We start from the raw sequence: 27,960 nt of genomic DNA, 5'->3' as shown, positions 1-27,960 counted from the left end.
TTTACAACTGCAACAGATACTGTATGCTTATTACAAAGAAAGCAAATAAAACATTGAGAAACAGCTAAATTTACCACCAAAAAATATTGAAACCACCATTAGATTCTCCAAAGCCTAAAACATGATACACATGATCCCACAGTCTGACACTGGCATCACTAATTGTATAGTGTTAAACTGTGCATGGACACCCACCCCCAATTGGTAACACCCAGTGGTGCCTTTATTCATCATTTTTAGGAATAATACAAGAATGGTACAATGTGCAGTTACAAGAAAAGATGCTCCAGATCAGTTACCGAATGGCGAACGCAAGTAGTTACTACAAAAGACATGTGAGGAGATGTGATGGGTCTTCTTTAGACGACGGGTTGTGCACCTTTGGGGGGGGGGGGGGGGCGTTGGCAAATCTACCCCCCTTGTTTGGCAGACCTGCGAGGCCAAGCATACTTACCGGCTTCTACTTCTCTGCTTGGCTCGCAGGATGTAAACTTCTGTTTTGATGCTGCAGCAGCTCCCTTGCATCACGTGACCATTTGACATGACACAAGGGAAGCAGGTCATGAACTAATCGCAACTGACCACAACATCTGAGGAGTTAAACTGGAGTTATCTTCGATGCCAGTTGTTGAAGGTTGTTGGCTTCATATTGGAGCTGGCATATGCTGTGTACATTGTATAGCAGCTGCACTTGGGATCACAGCTCAGCCTCATTCACTTCAATCGGGCTGAGATGCGCCTAGGACATGTGACTGCTGAATGTGACATCACATGGCCTAGTAAAAGCTACTGCAAGCAAAAATCTTTTTTTTTTTTCAACTGGTCTTTGTTAAAAAAAAAATCTAACAGTTTTTCCTGTACAGCTTTGAGTTTCAGTGCATTTGCAGACTGCTGTATTCTGCTTTACAGTGAATCGATCAAGGTGCTCTTGATGGCTTGATCTGTAGCCTTCATCAGCAAACTGATAAGAATTTAGCTATAATGAATCTGTATAAGCAGCCAGGTAAGGACAGATAAAGGCTAGAGATCAAGCAGTCAGAGCTTGATGGATTCACTATAAGGCAGAATGGAATAGTCTGCAAATGCACTAAAACTAAAAAGCTGTAGAGTAAAAAAAACTTGACGTGAAAATTCTTTATAAAGACCAATTGAAAAAAGGAGATTTTTTGTATAACTTACCAGTTAAATCTCTTTCTCGCTCTTCCTTGGGGGACACAGACCTTGGGTATAGCTCAGCTCCCTAGGAGGCGTGACACTAAGTAAAACTGTTAAGCCCCTCCTCCATCAGCTATACCCTCAGCCTGGAGATAGAGGCTACCAGTTGCGTGTCCAAGTAGTGAAAGGATAACAACCAATAACGGAAACAACCAGCCAGCAACCCAACGGGGCGCCAGACCATAACCCTGTAACCAAACACAGAAGGGTGGGTGCTGTGTCCCCCAAGGAAGAGCGAGAAAGAGATTTAACTGGTAAGTTATACAAAAAATCTCCTTTTCTCGCCCATTTTCCTTGGGGGACACAGACCTTGGGACGTTCAAGAGCAGTCCAAGAAGGGAGGGACCACAAACCCAAGGCGGAACACCACCAGAGCATCAGGAAACCGCTGCCTGCAAAACCAGGCGGCCCAAAGCAGCATCCGCTGATGGATGCGTATGCACCCTATAGTGGCTGCTTTGCACAACTGTTCAGCCGAGGCCCGATGCCTCTGCGCCCAGGAAGCTCCGACTGCTCTGGTGGAATGAGCAGTGACGCCGAAAGGCGGAGGTCTGCCCTTGGCTCGATAAGCCTCAGACACCGCCAGTTTAATGAAACGGGCAATAGCCACCTTGGAGACCGCCAACCCTCTGCGCGAACCCTCCGGAACCACAAACAGGGAGTCCGTGCGCCGAAAGGACCCGGTGACCTCCAAGTAAATCCTCAACGCCCTGACCACATCCAGACGGTGCAGTTCCCGTTCTCTGGGGTGGGAAGGAGAGGGACAGAGCGACGGAAGGACGATGTCCTCATTGATGTGAAAGGCGGAGACCACCTTTGGCAGGAAAGTCGGGGGACAGGCCGAAGCACAACCTTATCCTGGTGGAAGATCAGGAAAGGTTCGGAGCAAGAAAGAGCCGCTAACTCCGACACCCGTCGGAGAGAAGTGACGGCCACAAGAAAGATGACCTTGCAGGACAGAAGGCGAAGGTAGACCTCCCGTAAAGGCTCGAAGGGGGCTGATTGGAGCGCCGAGAGCACCACATTCAGGTCCCAGGAAGGAACTGGAGGGCGGTACGGCGGAACAGAGTGAGCCACCCCTTGTAAGAAGGTCTTAATTGGCCCTAGAGGGGCCAGGGGACGCTGGAGAAGAATAGACAGCGCCGAAATCTGACCCTTCAGAGAACTGAGGCACAGCCCCAGGTCCAGACCCGACTGGAGGAAGGACAGGATTGTGGGAAGAGAAAACCGGAGAGGTGGGATGCTCCGGGACTCACAGAACCCCAGATAGGACCTCCAAACCCGATAGTAGATCCTAGAGGATACGGGCTTACGAGCCCGGATCATGGTGCGGACTACGTCCGCGGAGAAACCCCGTCGCGTTAAGACGGCGGTCTCAATAGCCACGCCGTCAAACGTAGCGAGCCTAAATGCTCGTGGAAGATCGGTCCCTGAGAGAGAAGGTCTTCCCTGGAGGGCAGTGGCCACGGTGCGTCTGCCAACAGCAACATTAGGTCGGCGTACCAAGACCGGCGGGGCCAATCCGGGGCGATTAGAATCGCGGGGACGCCCTCTGCCGCGATCCTCTGAAGAACCCGTGGCAGGAGGGGAAAAGGAGGAAAGACGTACAGAAGGGAGAATTCGCGCCACGGAAGGACGAGCGCGTCGGCGCCGTATGCCTTCGGGTCCCGTGCCCTGGCCAGGTATAGGGGGACCTTGTGGTTGAATTTGGAGGCCATGAGGTCCACGTCGGGGCGACCCCAGCGAAGACAAAGGGCTTCGAACACCTCTGGGTGCAGGGACCATTCTCCCGGGTCGATGGTGGACCGGCTGAGGAAATCCGCCGCCCAGTTGTCCACCCCCGGGATGTAAATCGCAGATAAGGCCGGCACGTGCGTCTCCGCCCAGAGGAGAATGAGGGTCACCTCTTGCATCGCTGCAGCGCTGCCTCCCTGATGGTTTATGTATGCCACAGCCGTGGCATTGTCCGATTGGATCCGAACAGGGTGGCCCCTCAGCAGATGGGTCCAGTGTCTGAGGGACAGAAGAATCGCCCTCAGTTCCAGAATATTGATTGGAAGTCTGGACTCCGATAGAGACCAAACGCCCTGGACGGACCGGGGAGGGAAACCCCCCCCCCCCCCACCCCCGTAAGCTGGCATCTGTGGTAATCACCAGCCAGTTCAGTGGAAGGAAGGACTTCCCCCTTAGAGGGATATGCAACCACCAGCCGAGGGAAGCCCGAGCCAGGGGAGGCAGAAGAAAGGTCCTGTCCAGACTCCTCGGTGATTTGTCCCAGGCCGACAGAATTGCCCTCTGAAAGGTGCGGGATCGGAATTGTGCGAACGGCACCGCTTTGAAACAGGCAACCATCTTTCCCAACAACCGCATGCTGGATCTGAGGGAAGGGCGGTGATGACGGAGGAGACTGCGAACCGACCCGCGAAGGGCCAGACGCTTGTCCGACGGAAGGCGGACCTCCGCCAACTCTGTATCCAGGAGCATCCCCAGGAAGATCAGCCGTCTGGAGGGGGTAAGGGAAGATTTGGGGTGGTTGATAATCCAACCGAACCGCGTCAGGGTCTCCAGAGTGAGTTCCACACTGCGGGATGTCTGAGAGAAGGAGGGTGCCTTGACCAGGATGTCGTCCAAGTATGGGAGAAGAAAAACACTTCTTGAACGTAGAAGGGCCAAGACAGGGGCCAGGACCTTGGTGAACACTCGAGGAGCCGTCGCCAGACCAAAGGGAAGGGCGACGAATTGGAAGTGATCGTCCCCCACCGCGAAGCGCAGGAAGCGGTGATGACATGGAGCAACCGGAACGTGGAGGTATGCATCCTGAATGTCGATTGAGGCCATGAAATCCCCTCTTTCCAGGGAGGCCACTGCGGACCTGAGAGACTCCATCCGGAATCTCTGCAGTCGGAGAAAACGGTTCAGGCGTTTTAGGTCCAAGATCGGACGCACTGAGCCTTCCTTCTTGGGAACCACAAAGAGGTTCGAGTAGAACCCCCTGAACCTTTCCGTCGGAGGCACGGGGGCGACGACACCCTTGTCCATTAGAGAGTGAATGGCCGCGAAGAAGGCGGCCACTCGTACGGGATCTCGCGGAGGACGGGATCGGAAGAAACGGTCTGGCGGAATGGACGCAAATTCGATTTTGTATCCGCAAGATACAATCTCGAGCGCCCATGCGTCTGAGATGTGGGCCCGCCATACGTTCCTGAATAGGAGAAGGCGGCCCCCCACCCGGGTGGGTGGGGGCGCACCTTCAGGCAGAGGGCTGCTGGCCTGTGGGAGCCCGTGCAGGCTGGGACTTGCGCCAGGTAGGTTGCGTCCGAAAAAACGGCTTCTTGCGTCTATCCTGGGCTGGGCCAGAGGAAGAAGAACTGGCCGCGGGTCTAGACCCGGTGGGCTTGCGAAAGGACCGAAAACGGGACGAACCAGCGCGACCACGGGGGGCGCCCATTGGCCTGGACTGGGGGAGGTGAGTACTCTTCCCACCCGTGGCCTCTGATATAAGTTCGTCCAGACGGGTTCCGAACAGGCGGGAACCCGTGAATGGTAGGCCGGCCAAAGAGCGTTTGGAAGCGGCGTCCGCCGCCCAAACCTTCAGCCAGAGTTCCCTCCTGACAGAAACTGCCAGGGCAGAGGAACGGGCAATGAGGGCACCCGCATCAAGGGAGGCCTCACAGACGAATTTTCCGGCCTGAACAATTAGTTGGGCTAAGGAACGGAGGTCCTGAACAGGGACGACCGACCCTAACTCCCGTTCCAGTTGCAAACCCCATTCAGAGACCGCTTTGCCAACCCAGGCGGAGGCAAAGACCGGTCTAAGGGCCGAACCAGAGGCAGTAAATATGGCCTTGGAGAGGGATTCCGTACGACGGTCCTCAACAGACTGGAGGGAAGATCCGTCCTGTACAGGAATAGTAGTGCTTTTGGACAGGCGAGCCACGGGAGGATCAACCTTAGGCGGGGATGTCCACGTGGTCACAGAATCCGCTGGAAAGGGATAACAAATGTCCAGCTTTTTGGGTGTAATAAAGCGGACGTTAGGCCGAGTCCAAGCCTTGGATACCACAGAAGAAAAATCAGCGTGTATGGGAAAAACCTTGGAGGCCTGTTTGGGGCGGAGAAAGGACACGCCGGCCTGTTCAGAGCTGGGGGGGTCATCGTGTAGCTGAAAGGTATCACGGATGCTAGTGACAAGATGCCCCACCGCAGACGCCAATTTGGACGGAAGCTCTGAGTCCATGTCCACCTCCGAATCCGCCAGTTCTCCCTCAGAAAGCGTATCCCTTTGAGAGGATAGACTTGACTGAGCTCGCACGCATGGCGGAGAGAGCGAAGCATCTGGAGAAGATGTGCGCTCAACCCTTGAACGTTTCTGAGTATGCCGGGCCCTGGAAGATTCGCTGCGAGGCAGGGAACCAGTGGGGGCGGCAGAAACGGTAGTCCCAGCGGGTGCGACAGGGATTGTGGCAGCCTGCGGGAGAGGCGGTCTATCCACGAGACGGCCCACTACGTGTGTAAGGCTTTCCACCGCCTGAGACAGAGACCTAGCCCAGTCAGGGGGTTCAGAGGCACCGGGGGGCGCAGCGGGAAGCGGGCCCTGCACCGGGGCCTGACATGCAAGGCAATGCGGCTCAGATTGCCCACGCGGAAAAAGTTCCTTACAGGCGGTACAGGCATGGTACCAGGGTTTGGGGGCACCTGTGGGATCTGACATGCTGAAGTGTGGTTGTACTCTAATATAGAGACCACAAAGGGTTATAGCAGCTATGACCAGGAGGGTTAGGAGAGGGTTAACTGTCCTACCAGTGCCTCAGAAGAACGTCAGGAGATGGCCCAGATCAGCAGCAGCAGAGAAGCAATGAACAGCAGTGAGCAGCAGAGAGCAGCAGAGAGAGCCCACAGAAGCCGAGCGATGTACACAGGAGGTTAGAGTCCCCCACCGTGTCCCAGCTTCCTGTCAGGAGTGAGGAAGCGCGGGGAAACCTCAGCAGAAAGCGCGGGGAACAAGCTCCGCCCCCTCCAGCGCTTGAAATGTCTCCTGTGAAGGAGAACGTAGCTCCGCCCCCAAAATGATGCGCGCGTAAGCCCCGCCCCCTGCCGGGACCGCTAAGCCCCGCCCCCCGGTCTCGGCGGGAAGGGGGAGAGAGAGAAGAGAAAAAATGGAGTCAGCCCCGAATGAGGGAGGGAGGGGGGGGGGGGGGGGAGAGAAAGATAGCAGCGTGGGGGGGAACGGCGTGGGGGTGCTGAGGATGCTGCTGTGCTGCATTGTCCTGCAGATGAGCGCTCAGAATGAGCGACCACGGGGGCCCCCCTTACCCAGAGGGGTAGATGCTGCAGATAGGGACGGGGTATGGGCTGGAATAGCCATCTCACCGTCCGACGTCTTCACCCTCAGTCCTTTCCAGCAGGGTCGCCCCTTCAGCCACTGGCACCGCAGTGGCAGGAAGCTGGAAGAGGGGCTTGGCGTGCGGGCGACCCCCTAGCTGGCGGGATGTAGGGGAGCCATTGCTGCCCAGATCCTCCTATTGCTTCTGTGGGGGAGGCAGCAGTGCAGATAAGTTGGCACTGGCGCAGCTCAACCCCGGGAGAGCAGAGAGGTCTAATGCGTCTCTGGTATCCCTAGGAAAAAATAAAATAACAAAATTAGAAGAAAAAGTAAAAATAACAAGGAGAAAACAGCCCTGCAGTAGCAGGGAGTGTCTTGCCTCCTTGGACACTAAGCTAAAACTGGTAGCCTCTATCTCCAGGCTGAGGGTATAGCTGATGGAGGAGGGGCTTAACAGTTTTACTTAGTGTCACGCCTCCTAGGGAGCTGAGCTATACCCAAGGTCTGTGTCCCCCAAGGAAAATGGGCGAGAAATGTATTGTTATCACAAAATGGTTAAATGATAACATTCAATTATTGTCCATTGCCTTTAAGTAAAGTTGAAGCTGATGTGCTCTGATGTATACCAGTCCAACATAAGCTTAAAGGAAACTATTACCATACAATTGGCTACTAAAATCTACAGGCACATCATTGAATAAGCTGATAAAACACGACAGACATGGTGTGAATTCAGTCTTATTTTAAAGCTCTTTCTTCCATGTCAACAGTAGGGTTTAGAAATGTGCTTATAATGAAATATACTTACACGAGTGGAATGACCCATAAAGAAAACTGCTTGCTTTCCTCCAACACCAAAGTAAGAGATATCGCTGTTTAGACTTCGTGCAACAGGCTGAGGGGGGACATAACTTGCATCCTCACTTACAAAACACAAAGACAAATGTCACATTCTTTGTGAGAGTCATAAGTAATTACAGTATAAGACGCTCTTAACAACTCGTTCTTTGGCTATTTTGCAGTTTAAGGTCATCAGCATTCTCAGACATATAGCTCTGATGCATGCCACTGTATAGGCATATGGTGGAATACATCATACATTAACTCCCATCAAAGATAATATATACCACACAATATATGTGTCCCTAAATAGGAAAGTGAAAAAAAAACTGGAAAAAAAGAAAAAAAGGGTATATTGACGTATACTGGTACAGCATATGCCAAACGGACATCTTTATTGTATAATTCTTAGGGTATGCTTCTGCATCTGACAGGGTTTGTTTCTGCAGCATGTGCATGAATCTACCGATCCTGAATGGAACAGTCACTGAGATTCTTGCAACAAATCTAACGCATGAGGAGATACCCTTATAATGATACAGGCACCCCCTTTCGCTGAGAAGGAACAGAAGGGAGCCCATTTTGTCAGGAAAGACCACAGATAATTTTTAATGCTACAAAGGCCTTATGCTGCTGAAGATTCACTACAGCTCAGTATATAAGGACAACTGGTCGACCAATCAACTGGCAAACCCTGTATTCAAAGAGGACACGGGTGGCATCCCTCAAATATTCATCAGCAGTCATTTTGTTAAAAAGCCTAGAGAAGACTGAGGGGAATAGTCAGTACAGCCGGAGCAAAAATCCAGATGTCATATTTCTGCCATTGATTATTTGTAAAACACACATGCAGATTTGCCATAAAGGATTCGTCCTATTAAGGCAACTTATCCGTATCCTGTCCATATGGTGTAAGTGTCTGATCAGCAGTAGTCTCCTGGGTAGGGCTCCCACAGATGAAAAGAACAGGAGTTTAATGGAGCAGCAGTGCACATGAGTAATCGCTTCTCCATTGAAACGGGTGGAGTACAGGCCCCATTCTCGCGATCAGCGGGGACTCCATCCAATCAGATACTTATTCCTTATCCTGTGGATAGGGGATAAGTTGTCTTAATGGAACAACCCACCTCCCTCACGCCTGATCAGCTTTTATCAGCTCCCGCTGGCCAGAGGCGGATAGCTCTGTTCATAGTGCAGTGTCTGTGCACTTGAATGAGAATTGAGCTGCAGTAGGTCACGAATAGTCTCTATACAATGGATCGAACTTTATGCTTCCAGCTGCTATCCTGAGAAGAGGTCATTAAAGATCTATAATGCCTTCCTATATGCCCGGACCCCTCACAGAGGTTGTACTTACCTTGCTCCCTGGCACCCACGTTGCTTCTGATGCTGGCACAGCCGTCGCTGCATCTCCCAGTTGCACAGATGAAAACATGGGGGTGGGGGGATGCAGCCAACAGCAGGCTGCGATGGGAACGAGTCTCATTGGCATTGCAGGTGTCGCTAGGGAGGCTCATTCCCATGTGATACTGGCTGCCCCTCTGACGCCGGATGTTTTCATCCGCATGGCGGGGATATGCAGCGGCGGTCGTGCCTGCATCAAAAGAGATGCGGGTATCGGGGAGCGAGGTAAGTACAACCTCTGTTAGGAGCCCGGGCATATGAGGGGGCATTATAGATCTTGGATAATCCCTTTAATATCTAGAAACAGGAAAACCCCTTTCATGATTTGCCTATGTTTATTTTACATAGTCCACATAATAAATAGGAGGTTGACACAATGATTTTTGCTCTGGATGTGCTGGAGAATCCACAAGAGGATTAGGCCTCTTGCACACAAAGTAAATCCCAGGAATAATCTGGTTGTTTAACCTTTTTCCTACGGCTGCACAACTTACTGTATATACATCGGAAGACCGCAGCTCATACAACAGACCAGGGCCGGCCTTTGGGGTGTGCGGGCTGTGCGGCCGCACAGGGCGCCATAGCAACAGGGGCGCCGGGCGGCCGACAGCCCGCAATGTAATATGGGCAGGCGAGGCGGCACTTCGGGCGGCGGGCGGCGCCCCTCATTCTGCGCCGCCTGAGTGGCTGAGGCTCTGCCTGCGCCTGCTGTGTGCTGTTAGTGTAGCGTGGCCGAGCTCTGTTCGATCCGCGGTACAGGAGCTTTTGTTTCCTGTACCCGGCCGGACTGACAGGAAGTGCTCACTTAGTGTGCACTTCCTGTCAGTCCGGCCGGGTACAGGAAACAAATGCTCCTGTACCGCGGATCGAACAGAGCTCGGCCACGCTACACTAGAGGTGGAAAAGAGAGTGGGAGGGGGGAGGAAATAATGAGAGTGATGGGGGGGGGGGGGAGAGGAAATAATGAGAGTGTCGGGGAGAAATAATGAGAGTGATGGGGGGGAGAAATAATGAGAGTGATGGGGGGGGGGAGAAATAATGAGAGTGATGGGGGGGGGGGAGAAATAATGAGAGTGATGGGGGGGGGGGGAGAAATAATGAGAGTGATGGGGGGGGGAGAGAAATAATGAGAGTGATGGGGGGGGGGGGGGAGAAATAATGAGAGTGATGGGGGGGGGGGGAGAAATAATGAGAGTGATGGGGGGGGGGAGAAATAATGAGAGTGATGGGGGGGGGGGAGAAATAATGAGAGTGATGGGGGGGGGGGGGGGAGAAATAATGAGAGTGATGGGGGGGGGGAGAAATAATGAGAGTGATGGGGGGGGGAGAAATAATGAGAGTGATGGGGGGGGGAGAAATAATGAGAGTGATGGGGGGGGGGAGAAATAATGAGAGTGATGGGGGGGGGAGAAATAATGAGAGTGATGGGGGGGGGGAGAAATAATGAGAGTGATGGGGGGGGGGGGAGAAATAATGAGAGTGATGGGGGGGGGGGGGAGAAATAATGAGAGTGATGGGGGGGGGGGAGAAATAATGAGAGTGATGGGGGGGGGGAGAAATAATGAGAGTGATGGGGGGGGGGAGAAATAATGAGAGTGATGGGGGGGGGAGAAAAATAATGAGAGTGATGGGGGGGGGGGAGAAAAATAATGAGAGTGATGGGGGGGGGAGACATAATGAGAGTGATGGGGGGGGGAGAAATAATGAGAGTGATGGGGGGGGGGGAGAAATAATGAGAGTGATGGGGGGGGGGGAGAAATAATGAGAGTGATGGGGGGGAGAAATAATGAGAGTGATGGGGGGGGGGAGAAATAATGAGAGTGATGGGGGGGGGGAGAAATAATGAGAGTGATGGGGGGGGGGGAGAAATAATGAGAGTGATGGGGGGGGAGAAATAATGAGAGTGATGGGGGGGAGAAATAATGAGAGTGATGGCGGGGGGGGGAGAAATAATGAGAGTGATGGGGGGGGGGAGAAATAATGAGAGTGATGGGGGGGGGGAGAAATAATGAGAGTGATGGGGGGGGGAGAAATAATGAGAGTGATGGCGGGGGGGGGAAATAATGAGAGTGATTGGGGGGGGAATAATGAGAGTGATGGCGGGGGGGGGGAAATAATGAGAGTGATTGGGGGGGGGGGGAATAATGAGAGTGACAATGGAGTCTCCAGAGCCAGACTGCAGCCAGAGTCCAGATCATCTTATTGTCCTGGTGGTAAGTAGACAATGCAATATGTTTATTATTTAATTGTTTAGTTATTAATACTACATTGGAAACTAATTTTCTCAGCTGGACACCGGCCGACATGCGCTGGGAGCCTCACCAGCGGTTAGGGTAGGGAAAAAGCACTGGCCCGTACGTACATTTTTCCCTTCCCTAACCGCTGGTGAGGCTCCCGGTGCATGCGCAGTGTCGGCCGGTGTTCAGCTGAAAACATCCATCCGATCACTGCGAATTGGCCCATAGTTTTTCCCTACCCTAACCGCCGGCGAGGCTCCTGGCGCATGCGCTGCTGTGAAATTTCCCTAACCTGTCGTTGTGCGCCTGCGCGATGCTGCACACCTCCTCACGTCATGTCCGGTGCGACCGGAAGTGACGAGGGTAGGGAAATCTCACGAACTAGGGAAGTATAACATTACACCGGCCTTTGGGGTGTAAGGGCTGGTAACTACTTGGTTGGATAGTCAGCCAGCCTATGCCATGATGCCAGCAACAAGCATTTTTTTTTTTTTTTTTGGGGGGGGGGGGCGCGCCACAAGGTTAGCTCGCACAGGGCGCCTGAACACCTAAGGCCGGCCCTGCAACAGACACTTGGGGCTTATCTCTGTAATTGGCAATAATGCTTACTGCAGACATTTATCCACTTACCCATCTGAGAGGTGAAATACTGGCTCCCTTGTGCAGCAATTGGGGAGCAGTCAGTTGAGAAAGCCTTGGTCTTACTGAAGAAACCAGGGATTTCAGAGTTGCAGTTCCTATGGAGGCCTGCAGGTGGCAAGGCTCCACAAGAACAAATTATTATAGATTTTTTTACAGCTACTGATCATATTGTGCACAACACACACAAACACCAAAAATAAAGGCAGTAATATCTAACCTGTATCCTTCAGATCCTCTTCTAAACTTTGACAATCTGTACACGGCCCAATTTTTAAGCTGGACTGAACTCATTCCTTTTCCATTATCTATAACTGCAATAGCTGGTTTTCCTTGGGATTCATCAAAAAGCTTTTTAAAAAGATAATACATTTAGAACAAAAAACACTTTAATAAAACCCCTTTTAGCAGGAAAGAGACATACAACAGCAAAGAAGCTTCTTACCAATCTTATCTGTATACTTCGAATGCCACAATTTTTTGCTGTTGCCGAAAGAGAATTATCGATTAACTCCGCAAGGGCAAAAGCTGTAAGTAAAACCAAAGTGAGCTATACAATAGTAAATTTGCACCTCACAAACAAGGTAAACATAAAAATATTACTATTTAAAACACGGTTATCTCCTCCTACCTGTTCTAATAGGTGTTCACATGAAGTGAAAAAAAGCAGATAAAGATTTATAAATTACAGGTTTTACTGAATCTTTTACCACAAAAATATATACTCGGCTTCTCCTACTTTATAACATGGTGCTTTCAGATTGCACTGCATTTTGTAGTGACAGGTCCTCTTTAAATAAGAGCCATAAATTCCTGCTGCTTAGCTAAAGCCAGAAGTGGGTCCAGCAGGAAAGAGAAGTGTTAGCCCTCATGCACACACCCGTTTTGTGCATTCGGGGACCACAATTTGCAGTCCCCAATGCAACTTGAATGGGTCCGTGATCTGTCCACACCACAAAAAAAATAGAACAAGTGAATGGGTCAGCATCTGTGATGCAGTAAGCACACGGCCAGTGCACACATATTGCGGACCCGCTGTTTGCAGGCTGCAATACAGGCAACGGCCGGCAACAGCCGTGTGCATGAGGCATTAGGGTAAGTTCACACTTGCGCTAGACTGATCCAGCAGGCTCTTCCAGCAGAGAATAGCCTGCAAGAGTTCACCGGACTTAGTGCAAGCCGAATACTGCTGTTCACGGCTGGACGCCGTTCACTGTAATGGGGTAATTGTCAGTTTTTGGACGGACAAAAACCATTGCAACAGTTTTTGTCCTGCCAAGAGCTGGCATTTCACCAGAAAGTAGCCGGATCCCATTATAGTCAATGAGATCCAGCGGTGATCAGAAGTATCCAGCAAGGCCAGATCCAGTAAACTCCAGCAGGCTGTTCTCTGCCGGAACAGCCTGCCAGATTTGTTAAACTCGACTGTGACCCTATCCTCTAACACTTCTCTTTCCTGCTGGACCCACTTCCTTATTTTTTTTTTTTTAAACTGCCAGAAAAAAAATCTGTGTGTGAATTCCACTCTAAAGGTGTTAGTGTTAACAAGGTGTTCCAACAGCGCCGCTCTGTTCCTCCCTGCCAGGCTTTGTTTTCCTGACTCCAGAGGTGCTGCTCCAGTATACCATGTGTAACCGCTGCAGAAGCTGGAAGGATTGGAGCAGTGTTGCTGAAACTGAGGGGGTTCAGAACAGTGAGTTTGTTTTTAATTATTCTAATAGCTTCCCTGCCATTTAAAAAAAGTTAATCTCAATATTAAAAGGGTATTCCCATCTGGACATTTCAGTCATATCACTAGGATATGCAATATAAGTCCAAAAGGGATGGGTCCTACTTCTGGAACCCACTTCTATCTCAAGTACAGGGCCCTGCCATGAATTGAGAGCAAACTGTGCATGCTTTGCCACCCCTTAATTTACAAATATGGGACTTCTAAAAATGAACGAGTGCTGCTTCAACTATTTTCAGAAGTCCCATAGCAGTTAAAGAGGACACCGCACATTTGCAGCAGGGCCCTGTTCTTGACATAGGAACGGGACCTGGAGGTGGAACTTGCACTTCTCAAACATTATGGCGCATCCTACTGATAGGCTGTAAGTGGCCAGATGGGACAGCCCCTTAAATACATTCTAAGTTATTATAAAAAATATGCAACAACAAACTTACGCAACGGGTTTTGTCCTTCACTAGCATAATATTCATACATTCCACTTTTTATCAGTGTATCATAATGAGGTAAAAAGTTAATTCTCTCTTGTGTTGATGAAGACAGGAGCTGATCAATTCTGTTAAGAATATACAAAGTGATGCCATCTTTAATGATCCCATCTGAAAAAAAAAAAAAAGGAAACATGTAGATAATGAAAACGGAAAATACATTCCTAAAAATATGAAAATAATGAAAGAAAAAAAACAGTAACTACAAATGACATAGAAATGATATAGAAAGAGCAGGTAACGGGTGAAATGGAGATCCCCATATGAACTCCAAGTATCTCATCAGGTTTCATTCTGTACACTATTTTACACATTTGAGCACTTCCGTCTTTGTATATAACTGTGGGCCTTATCCCATTAGTGACCAGCCTGTTTTTGGTCTTACTGACCAAGCAATTATTTATATCATCACCTTTAGTGTTGAGCAAAGTGAGTTTCTGAAGCTTCATCCAAAGTCGCTTCGTTCAAACCTTTGAAATAATACTGTACAGAGATCTGTCTCTGTAAAGTATTTGAATGTATGGGCTCCAATAAGCCTAAGTAAGTTAATCTTGTAGTTGATTTTTAAAGTGGAAAACCACTTTAAAATTTGAAGCCGAATTCTGTTTCAGTTCCGAAAGCGGGGAAAAAATTCCAAATGGAGTAAAATTTGGAAAAAAAAAGCAATTTCTCCACCATTTTATGGGTTTTGTCCCCACGGCGTTCCCTTTTCAGTTATGCAGGGAAGCCCTCTCCTGCATAACGGAAACCGGAAGGATATGTTATGCAGCCTATAGACTTCTATTATGACGGAATGAATAACGGAATGCCTCTAAAGGCATTCTGTTATGCATTCTATCATAGAATTGCGTTATTGTCTGTGGTAACGGAATCCATAACGCAATTCACCTTTTACCAGTAAACGAAGAGTGAACGAATTTCATAACTGGAAATTTGCTCATCTCTAATTACCATACTCCATACAGGAACTTTTTTTTTTTTAACTAACTTTTAGCCCCCTTAGGGACTAGAACCCTTGTCCTATTCACCCTGATAGAGATCTATCAGGGTGAATAGGAGCTCACACTGTCCCTGCTGCTGTGTGCTTTGTGCACACAGCAGCATGGAGCTTATCATGGCAGCCAGGGCTTCAATAGCGTCCTGGCTGCCATGGTAACCGATCGGAGCCCCAGCATTACACTGCTGGGGCTCCGATCGGAGGAGCAGGGGAGAGGGGATCCTGTGGGGGGGCGCACTGCGACTGGTGTGGGGGGGGGCCCTATGCGCCACCACTGCTTAATACTAGGGGGGCTTGGGGGGGAGGCGCACTGCGCCACCAATGTCTAATACTGGGGGGCTTGGGGGGGGCGCACTGCGCCACCAATGAAGCTTAATCTCTCATTTATTCATATACAGGAGGCGGGAGCTGGCTGCAGGATCACATAGCCGGCACCCGACCTCTATGAGCAGTAGCTGCGATCCGCGGCACCTGAGGAGTTAACTACCGCAGATCGCAGCTACAGCTCATAGAGGTCGGGAGCCGGCTATGTGATCCTGCAGCTCCCGCCTCCTGTATATGAATGAGAGATTAAGCTTCATTGGTGGAGCAGTGGCCATAGCTCCTCCCCTCCTCTTGTCCCCTGTCCTTTCATTGGCGGCAGCAGCAGCATCAGCACAGGGGGAGGGAGACACTGCTCCTTCTCCCCTGTGCTGCTGCTGAGGGAACACGGAGAGCGCTGTCAGCAGCGCGATCTGTGTTCCCCATACGCTATCGGAATATCAGCAAAATAAATGCCGATACCGATAGCGGTCAAAATCCTGAATATCGGCCGATAATATCGGTAAATCCGATAATCGGTCGATCCCTAAAAGAGACCCAGCATCTTAAAGTGAATTGCCTGCATCCCCATTGGCCGCATGGGTGTTTCACTGTTTAGATTCCGTAATGACACTTGATTACTGCATCTAAAGGCTTTAATGACCGCGATCGGCATAATCAGCCTGCCAACACATGCATCGGTGCCCCTCAATCTCATTTGTGGGGTGCTGAAGGATACAGAGGGAGTCCGCTTCCTCTGTAACTGCTTACATGCGACTTTTGCTTTCCCAATCACAGTGAATACTTAAAACATACATACACCTTTGGTGGAAATGTGTTATTATTGCATTGCACTCATTGTGAGCTAAAAATCATTTTTTCAATTGGTCTTTATTACCTGAACAGCTTTGAGTTTATCTACTTGCAGGATCTGTATTTTCTCTCTGCTCCATCAGGCAGGGAGCTGACGAGCGCCTTATCTCTGATTTCTAACCTTATAAACACTCATTAAAGTGTAACTGCCTTTTTTTTGCTAATGTGTAAGGACAGTGACAGAGAACATTTTTCTAATACTTTATTTAGGGAAGAAGTTTATTGATGGTAGAAAACTTGGGCTGGAAGCAGTGCTCTATCAAATGAGCATTGCTATGGGACATCTGTCTTCCATAAGCACAGTACTGTGCTGACTAGGGAGACAGGCTGTGCTGGGAGCTGCTGGGCCTCTGCCTGCCCTGCTCTCCCTCACTGGACAGGAGCCGAATATGTTTAAAGAAAATATATATAGGCTTTTTTTTTTTTTTATAAAATATGGACTTGTATACTATGTATATGCTTACTGGCCAGCGCTGTCAGTGAGCTGTCCCCGTGTACTCCCGGAGTGCTGAGTCCAGCCACCGGGAGCGATGCCTGTGTGAGCAGTAAGCGCTCACTACAGCCAAGGCAGCGGAAAGCTGTTATATAGTATATAGGGACAGTATACAGAAAAAAAATGATGTGATGTTAAAGGGGTAGTCAACTAACAGTATTAAACGTCTTTGTCACAAATTGATCAAAATCACAGATGCAATTGATGCTAAAATGAAAACAAAAACTCTTTATTAAGGATAGAGAAACCCCACTTAAATCCAAAGAAGAAGTAGCAGTGATGGAACTAATGCCTGCACACTCATTGTGAAGTCCCCAACTAATACACCCCCAAACGAGGGGCTATACAGATGTCCCTCGATATTAGTAACCTCAGGTGATAAGTAAGCAGGCAAGACGCACCAGCAACATCAACCAAGAGATAGCCCTGTGCCGCTCAAACTGAAGGTAGGCTGTTGTATCTCTGTCTAAGGTCATGATCATGCAGCCCACAGAGAAAGGGGAGCAAGCTTATACAAAGTAGCCTCACAACTCTGAAAACTTGCAACATTGGCACCCGCCTTTAGGAAGAAACCGCAACAAATAGTCTGTTGGTTTGGGAGAGCTGTCATCCAGTGGCTCTAAAACGGGGCATCCCTAAGGGCCACTGCTGCTGGTCTGCAGGATGGCCGTAACCATGGAAACGAGCAGCATATGTGATGGAAAATGAATCAAGCCAGCAAAGGAGGAAAGATGGACAACAATAATAAATTCATAGTGGCTTGTATTATGTTTATGTACATGATAAATATCACATACCTCCATTTCCACTTTTCACTAAGCAGTTAGGAGGACAATAAGAGGTAGGGGCAGCATTCTAGAAATCAATATACCAACCCTATTCTCTGTATTGGGTTTTTAGACAGCATAACTTTTGAACCCTTCTGACTGGGGCGAAATCACGCAGGGTACATGTGACTGGCCCAAGGTTTGTATGAAAGTGCAAAGAAAGGCTCTTGTCACCAGATTCTCTGTTGAAATCTCCATTACTCTGCCTCTGGCATACCAATGCATGTGCAGTCCGCAGATGAAGTCAACACAGGTAGCCCCTGCTTTATCCTTAGAAGCATGACATGGATGTCAGAAAGGATTCTGGTAACATCGGAGCCTCTTTGGAATATTACTCTCTGACAGCCTGGGACTGTGTGACTAATGATAAGCACGAGGCACCAGCCAGACTACCAGTAGGAGGTAATGTGCATACAACACACACATGAAAATAACCTTGTTTTTTTATTCTCTATTAGACAATGTAAGTAAAATCATAAAGAACTCCATCTGCCTTATATTGTGGATGTCCCTCAGGGCACCAAAACCGCTCTGAGCCATGGGGGCATGGACTCCACCAGACCCCTTTGGTATTTGGGACCAAAATTTTAGCAGCATGTTCTTTAAGTCCTGTAAGTTATGAGGTGGGGCCTCCAAATATCGAACCTGTTTATTCAGCAAATCTTATAGATGCTCAACTAGATTGAGATCTGGGGGATTTGAAGGCCAATTCAATACCATGAACTCTCATGTTCCTCAAACCATACCTGAGCAATTTTTGTGGCAGGGCACATTATCCTGCTAAAAGGGAGTCACTGCTATAAGTGTGTCAACTTATTAATAGGTACAGTACATACATAAGCACTTGGATATATTTATTTATTTTTTGACTAGCCAAGTTATTTTTATAGTCATGATAACAGTACATCCACTGAAGGCAATATATCAAGAATTACATTTAAGTCAGTTCTACTGTTGTGAAACAGAATTATTTTTTGAACTTTCAAAACTTAATAAAAAAAAGAATTTAAACAGTTCTACTTCAAGGGGTTATGTCACTTCAGACAATAGCGTTTTTCATGTAGACAAAGTTACTGCAAGGCACTTACTAATGTATTGTGACTGTCCATATTGCCTCCCTCAATGCCTTGATTCATTTTTCTATCGCTTATATACACTGCACATTTCCAGAGGTTACGACCACTGCTGCAGCCAGACGGGAGCTGCTGCGCATGCGTGCCTATGTGCACTCCCATGGTTCTGGCCTCCAGAAAGGCCGACTCTTTTTCCTATAGTGTGCAAGCACGGCCACCAGCCCATCACTGCTGGATTGCAGGGTGGTCATAACTGCTGAATACGAGCAGTGTATAATGCGACTGACAAATAAATCAAGTCAGCAAAGGAGGCAATATGGACAATCACAATACATTAGTAAGTGTCTTGTAGTAACATTCTCTACATGATAAATGTCATTTGCTGAAGTGAGACAACCCCTTTAAGTCTAGATTGCTGTATTTTTAACCAAATTTACCAAATGTTGCAGGTTGATTTTTGATCCATCTGTCCACAAATGCTTCTCCAGTTTTTACGCCATCCCCCTACTGGATGGGATTTTGTGACATTTTAAAAAGTCCCATTTTATAAATCTGGCTTAAAACTACTTGCATAGAGAACCATGCCCACTTTAAAAAGTGGAGAGAGAGGTGTATAATCATAGACACAAATGTTTCTTAACCACTTCCTGACTGCCCATTGACTATAAATGTCCTGGGCGGCCGGGTTTATCTGAGCAGACGTTTCTGAACGTCCTTTCAGAGATGGCGAACGGGGGGCCAGCTGTCAGCGACAGCAGGGCACCCCAGAGAGAAGACAGAGACCGTTCCTGGGTGTCCCATCTTTCTAGATTGCTGTATACACAGCGATAGCAAATTGTGGGGGGATATTCTGTTATCTTTTGTGAAAAAGAAAGTTTGGGCCTAAAGCGACATTTTCTTGCAAAAAAAAAAATATATATATATTTTTTTTTTTTTTCACACCCAAGTATTAAAAATTCCTTGGGTAATGTAGTTTACAAAATGTGGTCACTTTTTGGGGGTTTTCACTGTGGGGTCTCTCCAAATGCAACATAGTGTCAAAAGACCATTATACCAAAATCTGCCCTCCAAAAACATATAGACCTCTTTGCCTTCTATGCCCTGCCGTGTGCCCAAACAGCAGTATACGACCACATAAAATAAAACATGTCAGATATGAAAAAATAGGCCTGGTCAGGAAGGGGGATAAAGAAAAAAAAAGAAAAAAGACATGTGCCAAAACTTCCAACTTACTTACGCCATTTTTGTGCTAAAGTGTGAATATGGAGTCTCTGATCATCTGGACTTTACTGTGTCTGACAAAACTATCATGACATATGTAAGGATTGATGACATGTCTTAAATGTTTGTGCAAGATCTTGTCCATTGTCTGCCAAGGTTATCTTCTGATTCTGATTTATTGCGGACCTGAGAATTGGCCACGCCAAGGCCCGAAATAATAACAGACAAACAAGATATACACAGTGACCCTCATAGATTGCATAAGCTGGCTACATTCAACTAGGGGGTTGAAGCTCTTTGGTTAAACAGTATAAAAGTTGGAACTTTTCAGCAAAGCAGTGAAGTTCATCTACAGAAGGAAGTTTCAAATAGAAAAGTTTTCCTGACTGATGTGCCACTTTCAGATGATGTTAACTCAACGGGCGATGTAAGTTCTCTATTCTTCGTATTTACTTAACTTGCCAAAAGAAGGACATCATCTCTCTATATCTATATACTTATTGTTACATTTAATAAGTCATTATCAATGGTCATGTGAAGTGTAGTAGGGTATTTTCACCTTCATTTGAAGTTGCAGTTAAGAGTCTCTCTTTAAATAGTATCCGAAAGAGAATCCGAACCTAAAGCCTTAGGCTACTTTCACACTTGCATTTTTGCTGGATCCGGCAGGGTTCAGCAAAAACACTTCAGTTACTGATAATACAACTGTCTGCATCCGTTATGAACGGATCCGGTTGTATTATCTTTAACATAGCCAAGACAGAACCGTCATGAACACCACTGAAATGGAGGACGGTTCCGTTTTCTATTGAGTCAGAGTTAAATAGATCCGTCCCCATTGACTTGCATTGTGGGTCATGACCGTCTTGCTTCGCATCCCACAACGAAAATAAAACCGCAGCTTGCTGAGGATTGCTCTCCGGTAAGAGAACGCAACCAAACAGAGCAGAATGCATTTTGGAGTATTCCGTTCAGTTACGTTTTGTCCCCATTCTAAATGAATGGGGACAAAACGGAAGCGTTTTTCTCCGGTATTGAGATCTTATGACGGATCTCAAGACCAGAAAATAAAACCGCTAGTGTGAAAGTAGACTAACTCTTATCAGCAAAACAGGTGCAAAGCCAATGATAAAGTCCACTGAATATTTTGAACTGCAGATTGGATACTTACTAAAGTTAGAGTCAGTCACTTGTTTTCTATTTGTTGTTGAGATGACAAACGCTTCACTTGGTCTGATGCCAAAGGTCTAGTAAAGAAAAATAAAAAGTATAATACAAGCTATAGGAGTCTCCACCAGTGCAGCTCTATGGAATAATCAGGGTTCTTTATTTACTCTTTGCACATCTTTTCAAAGCTGCCTACAATGTCCAACAGGTTCTGAAACAACTACAGTATAAAACACAGTAAAATGCTTGGTTGAACTTGATAGACGTTTGTCTTTTTTCAACCGTATTAACTATATAACGATGTCCTAAAACATAAATATAAGTGACTGTTTAAAACTGATGTGCTGTCATGAAGTTACTCAGGCTGCTGATACAAAGCACATATTTTGACGGAAAATTACCTATTGTTCAAATCAAGTTTTTATATTAACCGTTCCTAACCATCGCCGTACATGTACAGCATGCAGATTAAGCGGGCACAGGAGCCCGCTGTTACTAACTGCTGTATCTGCCAGCATCAGACTTTTCAGTGATTAACCCCTACTTACCACTGCAAGGGTTTACAGAGGGAGAGAGAGCCCTCTCTTAATCCAGTGGCTCCACACAATGCGATCGTCAGGTGTTGATGGTTTCAAAGGCCTGCCAGCTACAGAGGTCTATGAGGTCAGCCTGGGGGGCAAATGGCAGCCAACCCAGGCACAGAGGCCATGAAGCAGCTCAGCCAAGTCCAAGCTCAGGCCTGCAAGAGCACAGCTACCCCGCGCGGAAATCAGGGGAGCCAGTCATTGACTGCAATAGCCTGGTTCTCTCTGAAGAAACCCATGCTATTGCAATTGTAGTTTCTATGGAGCCCTGGAGCAGGTGGCAGGGCTCCATAAGACCATAGCAAATCTGCAATGAATTTCAATTCACTGCAATGTAAGGGAGGAGAAATCAAATTGCTCCTTACTGTCACCTAGGGTGACATAAAGACAAAGTAAAAGTAAGTTTTAAAAAGTATAAAAAAATAAAGAAAATGTAAAAATTCAAATTCCCCCCTTCAAACTATCAAAATATAAACTTATACATTCAGTACAGTGAATTCCATAATAAAAAAAAAACTGCCAATTTGCATTTTTTTCATCCCTTCACCACCCCCCCTGAAAATTGAATAAAAAAATAATCAAAAAGTCACACACACAACAAAATGGCATCAATACAAACTACAGAGAAGTTATTGGGTCAGAATATGGTGATGAAAATTTGAAATTTCTTTTCAGTATTAAAGGGGTTTTGTTACTTCAACAAATGGCATTTATCATGTAGAGGAAGTTAATACAAGGCACTTACTAATTTATTGTGATTGTCCATATTGCTCCCTTTGCTGGCTAGACGCATCATTCCATCACATTATATACTGCTCGTTTCCATGGTTACGACCACCCTTCAATTCAACATCGGTGGTCGTGCTTGCACATTATAGGAAAACAGGCCGGCCAATGTGAGCTTTTTTCAATAGTGTACAAGCACGGCCACTACTGCTGGATTGCAGGGTGCTTGTAATGCAAACGAGCAGTGCATAATGTGATGGAAATATTTGTCTAGCCAGCAAAGGAAGCAATATGGACGATCACAATACATTAGTAAGTGGCTTGTATTAACTTTCTCTACATGATAAATGCCATTTGCTGAAGTGACACAACCCCTTTAACCACTTCAACCCCGCTAGCTGAAACCACCTTAACCGCCTAACGCAGATGTGCGGTCCGGAGGCGGCAGCGCTGCGCAGACTGACGCATATACGCGTCATCTCGCGAGACGCGAGATGACGCGCTTTGCTGGCCCGCGCATGCGCAGTTCGGGCCGGCATTTCGTCAAGGGGGGGTCGCGTCATCAGCTTGCCAGCCAATGATCGCGGCTGGCAAGCTGATGATTTAAAAAAAAAAAACAATCAGAGTGCCAGATAACAGATCATATTAGTAAATATGATCTGTTATATGGCTGCCCTGCTGGTCCTTTTCGTCGGTTGGATCCAGCAGAGGAGCAGGCTACACAGTAAGTACACCAACACTACATACTTAGCCCCAGATCACCCCCCTGAACCCCAATTAACCCTTTGATCACCCCTTTGATCGCCCTGTCAATCACTAGTGAAAGGAAAAAAGTGATCAGTGCAAACTGTCACTTTTTTTTTTTCACTGGTATTGACCGTTAGGTTAGGTATAGTTTAGGCCCCTTGGTTAGGTAGTTTAGGGATCGGTTAGCGCCCAGCCCACCGCACCGCAGTCACTGATTCGCTGATTAGCGTATCGCTAATCAGCATTTGTACTTTTATAGTATCTGGAAGTGATCAAAACTGATCACGGTCACATCTATAATTGTATTAGTGTCACTTTAGTTCTCCCTCCACCCAAAACGCAGTGTTTGCCCGATCAGGCCTGATCGGTCGCCCACACCCGCCCCACCGCAGTGACAAAAAAAATTTTTTTTTTTGATCACTGCACATTCACTTTACACGCACTGCGGCGATAAAATATTTTTTATCAACCGCAGCGGCCTCCGGTACTTCGCTAGCCTCCCCTTTGTAAGACAGGCTTGCTTTTTTTTTCTTGGGTAGTCTCAGGGGTGAATAAAGTGCTTTTCTTTTTACTAATTTTTGTGAGAGTGCTGCCATTATTTTTTATATTATATTGGAATTGTTGCCGGGTCCATTGGCCTGCACCTCCATATTTATATTTGGCCTGCTGTGCTGCCATTGTATAGTGTACTGCATTGTATTGTCATTCACAGCAAGCCTGATCAGGCTCCTGCCTTTAGAATTTGTGCTGCAACGCCGGCCATCAGGGGGGGCCTTGAGAGGGTGGGGGGGGGGGCGGGAGGGAAGGAGGGCCGCTGCGCCAGCCATCCTGAAGGAGAGGGGGCGGGTGTTATTCAACCATTCAAGCATCGGGCAGCTGCACCGTTCTGCCATCCTGAAGTGGTTGGGGGAGGAGAGAGAGAGAATGTGGAGCCAGGAGGAGTTAGAGAAAATCCATCAAATGACGAGATGAGAGCAGCCTGCTGTGCATAGGAAGCACAGCAGGCTGTTGAACCAAAACGAAAAAAGAAAAATAAATACAACCAATTGGAGAAATGAATTTCTCTACAAAATAAATTAGTGTATTAGTTAACCTGTTTGGGACATAGGGCGTACATGTACGCCCTGATGTCCTGGTACTTAAGTACACAGTGCGTACCTGTACATCCTATGTATTTCGCCACGCGGCGGACGGTGAGCGGAACAAGGTACCTGCTCAAATCATTGAGCAGGCACCTTGGTAAAATGCCCAGGGGGGTCCTGTGACCCCCCCCCCCCCCCCCCCCGTGTCGGCGATCGCAGCAAACCGCAGGTCAATTCAGACCTGCGGTTTGCGGCTTTAACAGGTTGCAGCAGGTGGCGGTGCCATCGGGCCCCGTGGGGCTGTAGGGGGGACCCGATGGCATAGAAAGCTGAACACCGTAAAAAATAAAAACTGTGCTAAATAAACCATTTTTTGAAACCTTACATCACAAAAAGTACAACAGTAAGCGTTTAAAAAGGCGTATGCCCACTAGGGCTGCACAATATGGGAATTTTGTGCGATTGCGATTAGGGCCCTAAAAATTGCGATAACGATATGCGATGCGATATTTTAAAGGGAATTGTGCTAGCGGTCTATTTGATTGGATTTTCCCATATGAGCCGCTGAAGCGGCTGGGTATGACATAGTTGTGGGGGATCTGTGGAGGACGCCGTTATGTGGGGGATCTGTGGAGGACGCCGTTATGTGGGGGATCTGTGGAGGACGCCGTTATGTGGGGGATCTGTGGAGGACGCCGTTATGTGGGGGATCTGTGGAGGACGCCGTTATGTGGGGGATCTGTGGAGGACGCCGTTATGTGGGGGATCTGTGGAGGACGCCGTTATGTGGGGGATCTGTGGAGGACGCCGTTATGTGGGGGATCTGTGGAGGACGCCGTTATGTGGGGGATCTGTGGAGGACGCCGTCATGGTGGATATGTGGAGGACGCCATCATGGTGGATATGTGGAGGACGCCGTTATGGGGGATCTGTGGAGGACGCATTTGGCGATTATTATTATTTTTTCGATATACAGTGCAGCCCTAATGCCCACCAAAATAGTACCAATCTAACCGTCACCTCATACCGCCAAAAATGAGCCCCAACCTAAGACAATCGGCCAAAAAATAAAAAAAACTATGGCTCAGAATATGGAGACAATAAAACGCAATTTTTTTTATATTAGGTATTGCCGCTTCTGTAATAACCTGCTCTATACAAATTTTACATGACCTAACCAGTCAAGTGAACACCGTTCAAAAATGAAATCATTGCGAAAAAACTTACATAAATAAAAAAAATTGTATACATATTAGGTATCGCCGCGTCCCTGACAACCTGCTCTATAAAAATACCACATGATCTAACCTGTCAGATGAATGTTGTAAATAACAAAAAAAAAAAAAAAAAAAACGGTGGTAAAACATTTCTTGTTACCTTGTCTCACAAAAAGTGTTATATAGAGCAACCAAAAATCATATGTACCCTAAACTAGTACCAACAAAACTGCCACCCTATCACGTAGTTTCTAAAATGGGGTCACTTTTTTGGAGTTTCTACTCTAGGGGTGCATCAAATGGGACATGGTGTCAAAAAAACAGTCCAGCAAAATCTGCCTTACAAAAACTGTATGGCATTCCTTTCCTTCTGTGCCCTGCCGTGTGCCTGTACAGCAGTTTACAACCACATATGGGGCGTTTCTGTAAACTACAGAATCAGGGCCATAAATATTGAGTTTTGTTTGGCTGTTAACCTTTGCTTTGTAACTGGAAAAAAATTGATTAAAATGGAAAATCTGCCAAAAAAGTGAAATTTTGAAGTTGTATCTCTATTTTCCATTAATTCTTGTAGAACACCTAAAGGGTTGACAAAGTTTGTAAAATCAGTTTTGAATACCTTGAGGGGTGTAGTTTCTAAAATGGGGTCACTTTTGGGAGTTTCTACTCTAAGGGTGCATCAGGGGGGCTTCAAATGGGACATGGTATAAAAAAAAAGTCCAGCAAAATCTGCCTTCCAAAAACCGTATGGCATTCCATTCCTTCTGCGCCCTGCCGTGTGCCCGTACAGCAGTTTACGACCACGTATGGGGTGTTTCTGTAAACTACAGAATCAAGGCCATAAATATTGAGTTTTGTTGGCCGTTAACCTTTGCTTTGTAACTGGAAAAAAAATATTAAAATGGAAAATCTGCCAAAAAAGTGAAATTATGAAATTGTATCTCTATTTTCCATTAATTCTTGTGGAACACCTAAAGGGTTAACAACGTTTGTAATATCAGTTTTGAATACCTTGAGGGGTTTAGTTTCTAGAATGGGGTCATTTGTGGGTGGTTTCTACTTCAGGCCTGAACTGGTCCTTAAAAAGCAGTTTTTTGAAAAACTGTGAAGAAAGGAGGAGATTCAGAGGACGCAGGCGGTGCTGGGCTCCTTCACAGGGGGGCATGGCTGGGTTCCAAGAATGTTAGTACAGCCCCTTAGGCATCTTACCAGGCTCATTTACATATCTCTAAAATCATTTTTTAAACACAATAAAAGGACACCGCTTTATGGGACATATTGAGGACATGCTAGCGGCAATCCAGCCGTGCATGTCCGCAGCTCTATAAGATAAAACGAGGTGACAGAATCCCTTTAAGTTTGAAGACTGCAATTGTTTAAAATCTTTCCTCACTTTGAAATGGCAGACCTGGATCTGTGCAGGAATTGTTTTGCTTTTATTTCAGGTTTCACTCTTCAGAGGTTTGGATGCTGTCTGATCTGTAGACAGCTCTCCATAATGTAGCAGGAAATTGCATTTTTGAAATCTGAGATTTGCAAATGAACTGTTAAACAAACTCAGGCTGAGAATGTTTCAATGCCACTGTCACAGAGGCCCCCTAGAAATGAAAGATGGGTTACTGCAGGTTCTGGTAGACTTAGAGTTGTGGATAGAAGACATGTCCCACAGTCTGTGGCTCTCCATAATTCATTTGCAGCACTTTCAGAGTGCAAGAGCAACATGGAGGATGGCTCAGGCACAGTGGATGAGGAACAATCATCTCCCATACCTAAAGTATGCAAGACTGCAGCCAAAGACAAAAATAAGAAGGTGAGGACTGATAGTAAGCAGCTGTTGGTGGGCGATTCTATCATAAGAGGTGTGAAGTTTGAGGAAAATGGTTTTGTGAGATGTCTCCCTAGTGCTACCGCTAGCAGGGACAGACTGCGTATCCTTAATATCTTTAGACAAGCAAAGCAGGAAAGGGAGGTGGATATTATTGTACATCTTGGGACAAATGATCTGGCTTGCAATGAGGTTTCAAAGGTGTAGGGAGCTTTTCACACACTTGGAAATTATATACGGAAGGTTGCATCAACTGTTTCATTCTCTGCAGTTTTGCCTGTGCATAACCTTCAGCATGACAGGAAGAAGCGCATTAAGGAATTCAATGTATGGCTTGGTGAATGGTGTCTGAACCAAGGGTTTGGCTTTCTGTCTCATGTTAGCTCTCGTTGGAATGGAAAAGAACTGTACAAGAAAGATGGTTTGCATCTTTCTCTCAAGGGAACGAATGTCCTCAGTGAACAGTTCAAAGTATTTGCTAAGGAGCATTTAAACTAGGAAAGGGGGGCAAAAGGGTGATAATCCAGCAGTCCGTCTGACCCCCTGGAACAATGCCAGAAGATGCCAGGTTCTTATCTGCCGACACATTCTATGTTTCTAATTCCTTCCAAATTTTCTGTAAATATTATATTTTTTAGTTTTAAAACAGAAACCATATCGACCAATATTTGACACTAAAAATAATGTACAATGTGACACAAAGAACATCTCCAGAACCACTTTTAAGTGTTCCAGAGATACTGTCCTCAATGAAACCTGTTAGATCTGAAAAATAGGGCTGCATCCTCGACCCCTTAGTAACCAGCCTGTTTTAAGCCTTAGTGACCAAGCAATTTGTTTTTTCATTGAGGCGTTCCAAGAGCTAGAACTATTTTTCCATCCATGTAGATGTATGAGGGCTTGTTTTTTGCAGTACAAGTTGTAGTTTTTAACCTCCTCCGGACCGCCTAACG

General features: G+C 47.1%; 1 protein-coding gene across 1 annotated transcript in view; it reads right to left on the bottom strand.

The window, feature by feature from the left end:
- Window positions 1-27,960, bottom strand: part of SMCHD1 (structural maintenance of chromosomes flexible hinge domain containing 1) — a 359,476-nt gene that overhangs the window by 320,739 nt on the left and 10,777 nt on the right. Inside the window, exons 2-6 of the mRNA XM_044293563.1 lie at window positions 20,831-20,906; window positions 13,825-13,986; window positions 12,104-12,186; window positions 11,879-12,009; window positions 7,347-7,461 (exon numbers count right to left, since the gene is read on the bottom strand). Coding sequence (XP_044149498.1) covers window positions 7,347-7,461; window positions 11,879-12,009; window positions 12,104-12,186; window positions 13,825-13,986; window positions 20,831-20,906 — 567 coding nt within the window. The remainder of the gene's footprint in view (window positions 1-7,346; window positions 7,462-11,878; window positions 12,010-12,103; window positions 12,187-13,824; window positions 13,987-20,830; window positions 20,907-27,960) is intronic.

The sequence above is a fragment of the Bufo gargarizans genome, chromosome 5 (genome assembly GCF_014858855.1).
Source record: "Bufo gargarizans isolate SCDJY-AF-19 chromosome 5, ASM1485885v1, whole genome shotgun sequence".
Taxonomy (NCBI): domain Eukaryota; kingdom Metazoa; phylum Chordata; class Amphibia; order Anura; family Bufonidae; genus Bufo; species Bufo gargarizans.
The sequence above is the reverse complement of the archived record's forward strand: the minus strand, read 5'-3'. Positions and strand labels throughout refer to the sequence as shown.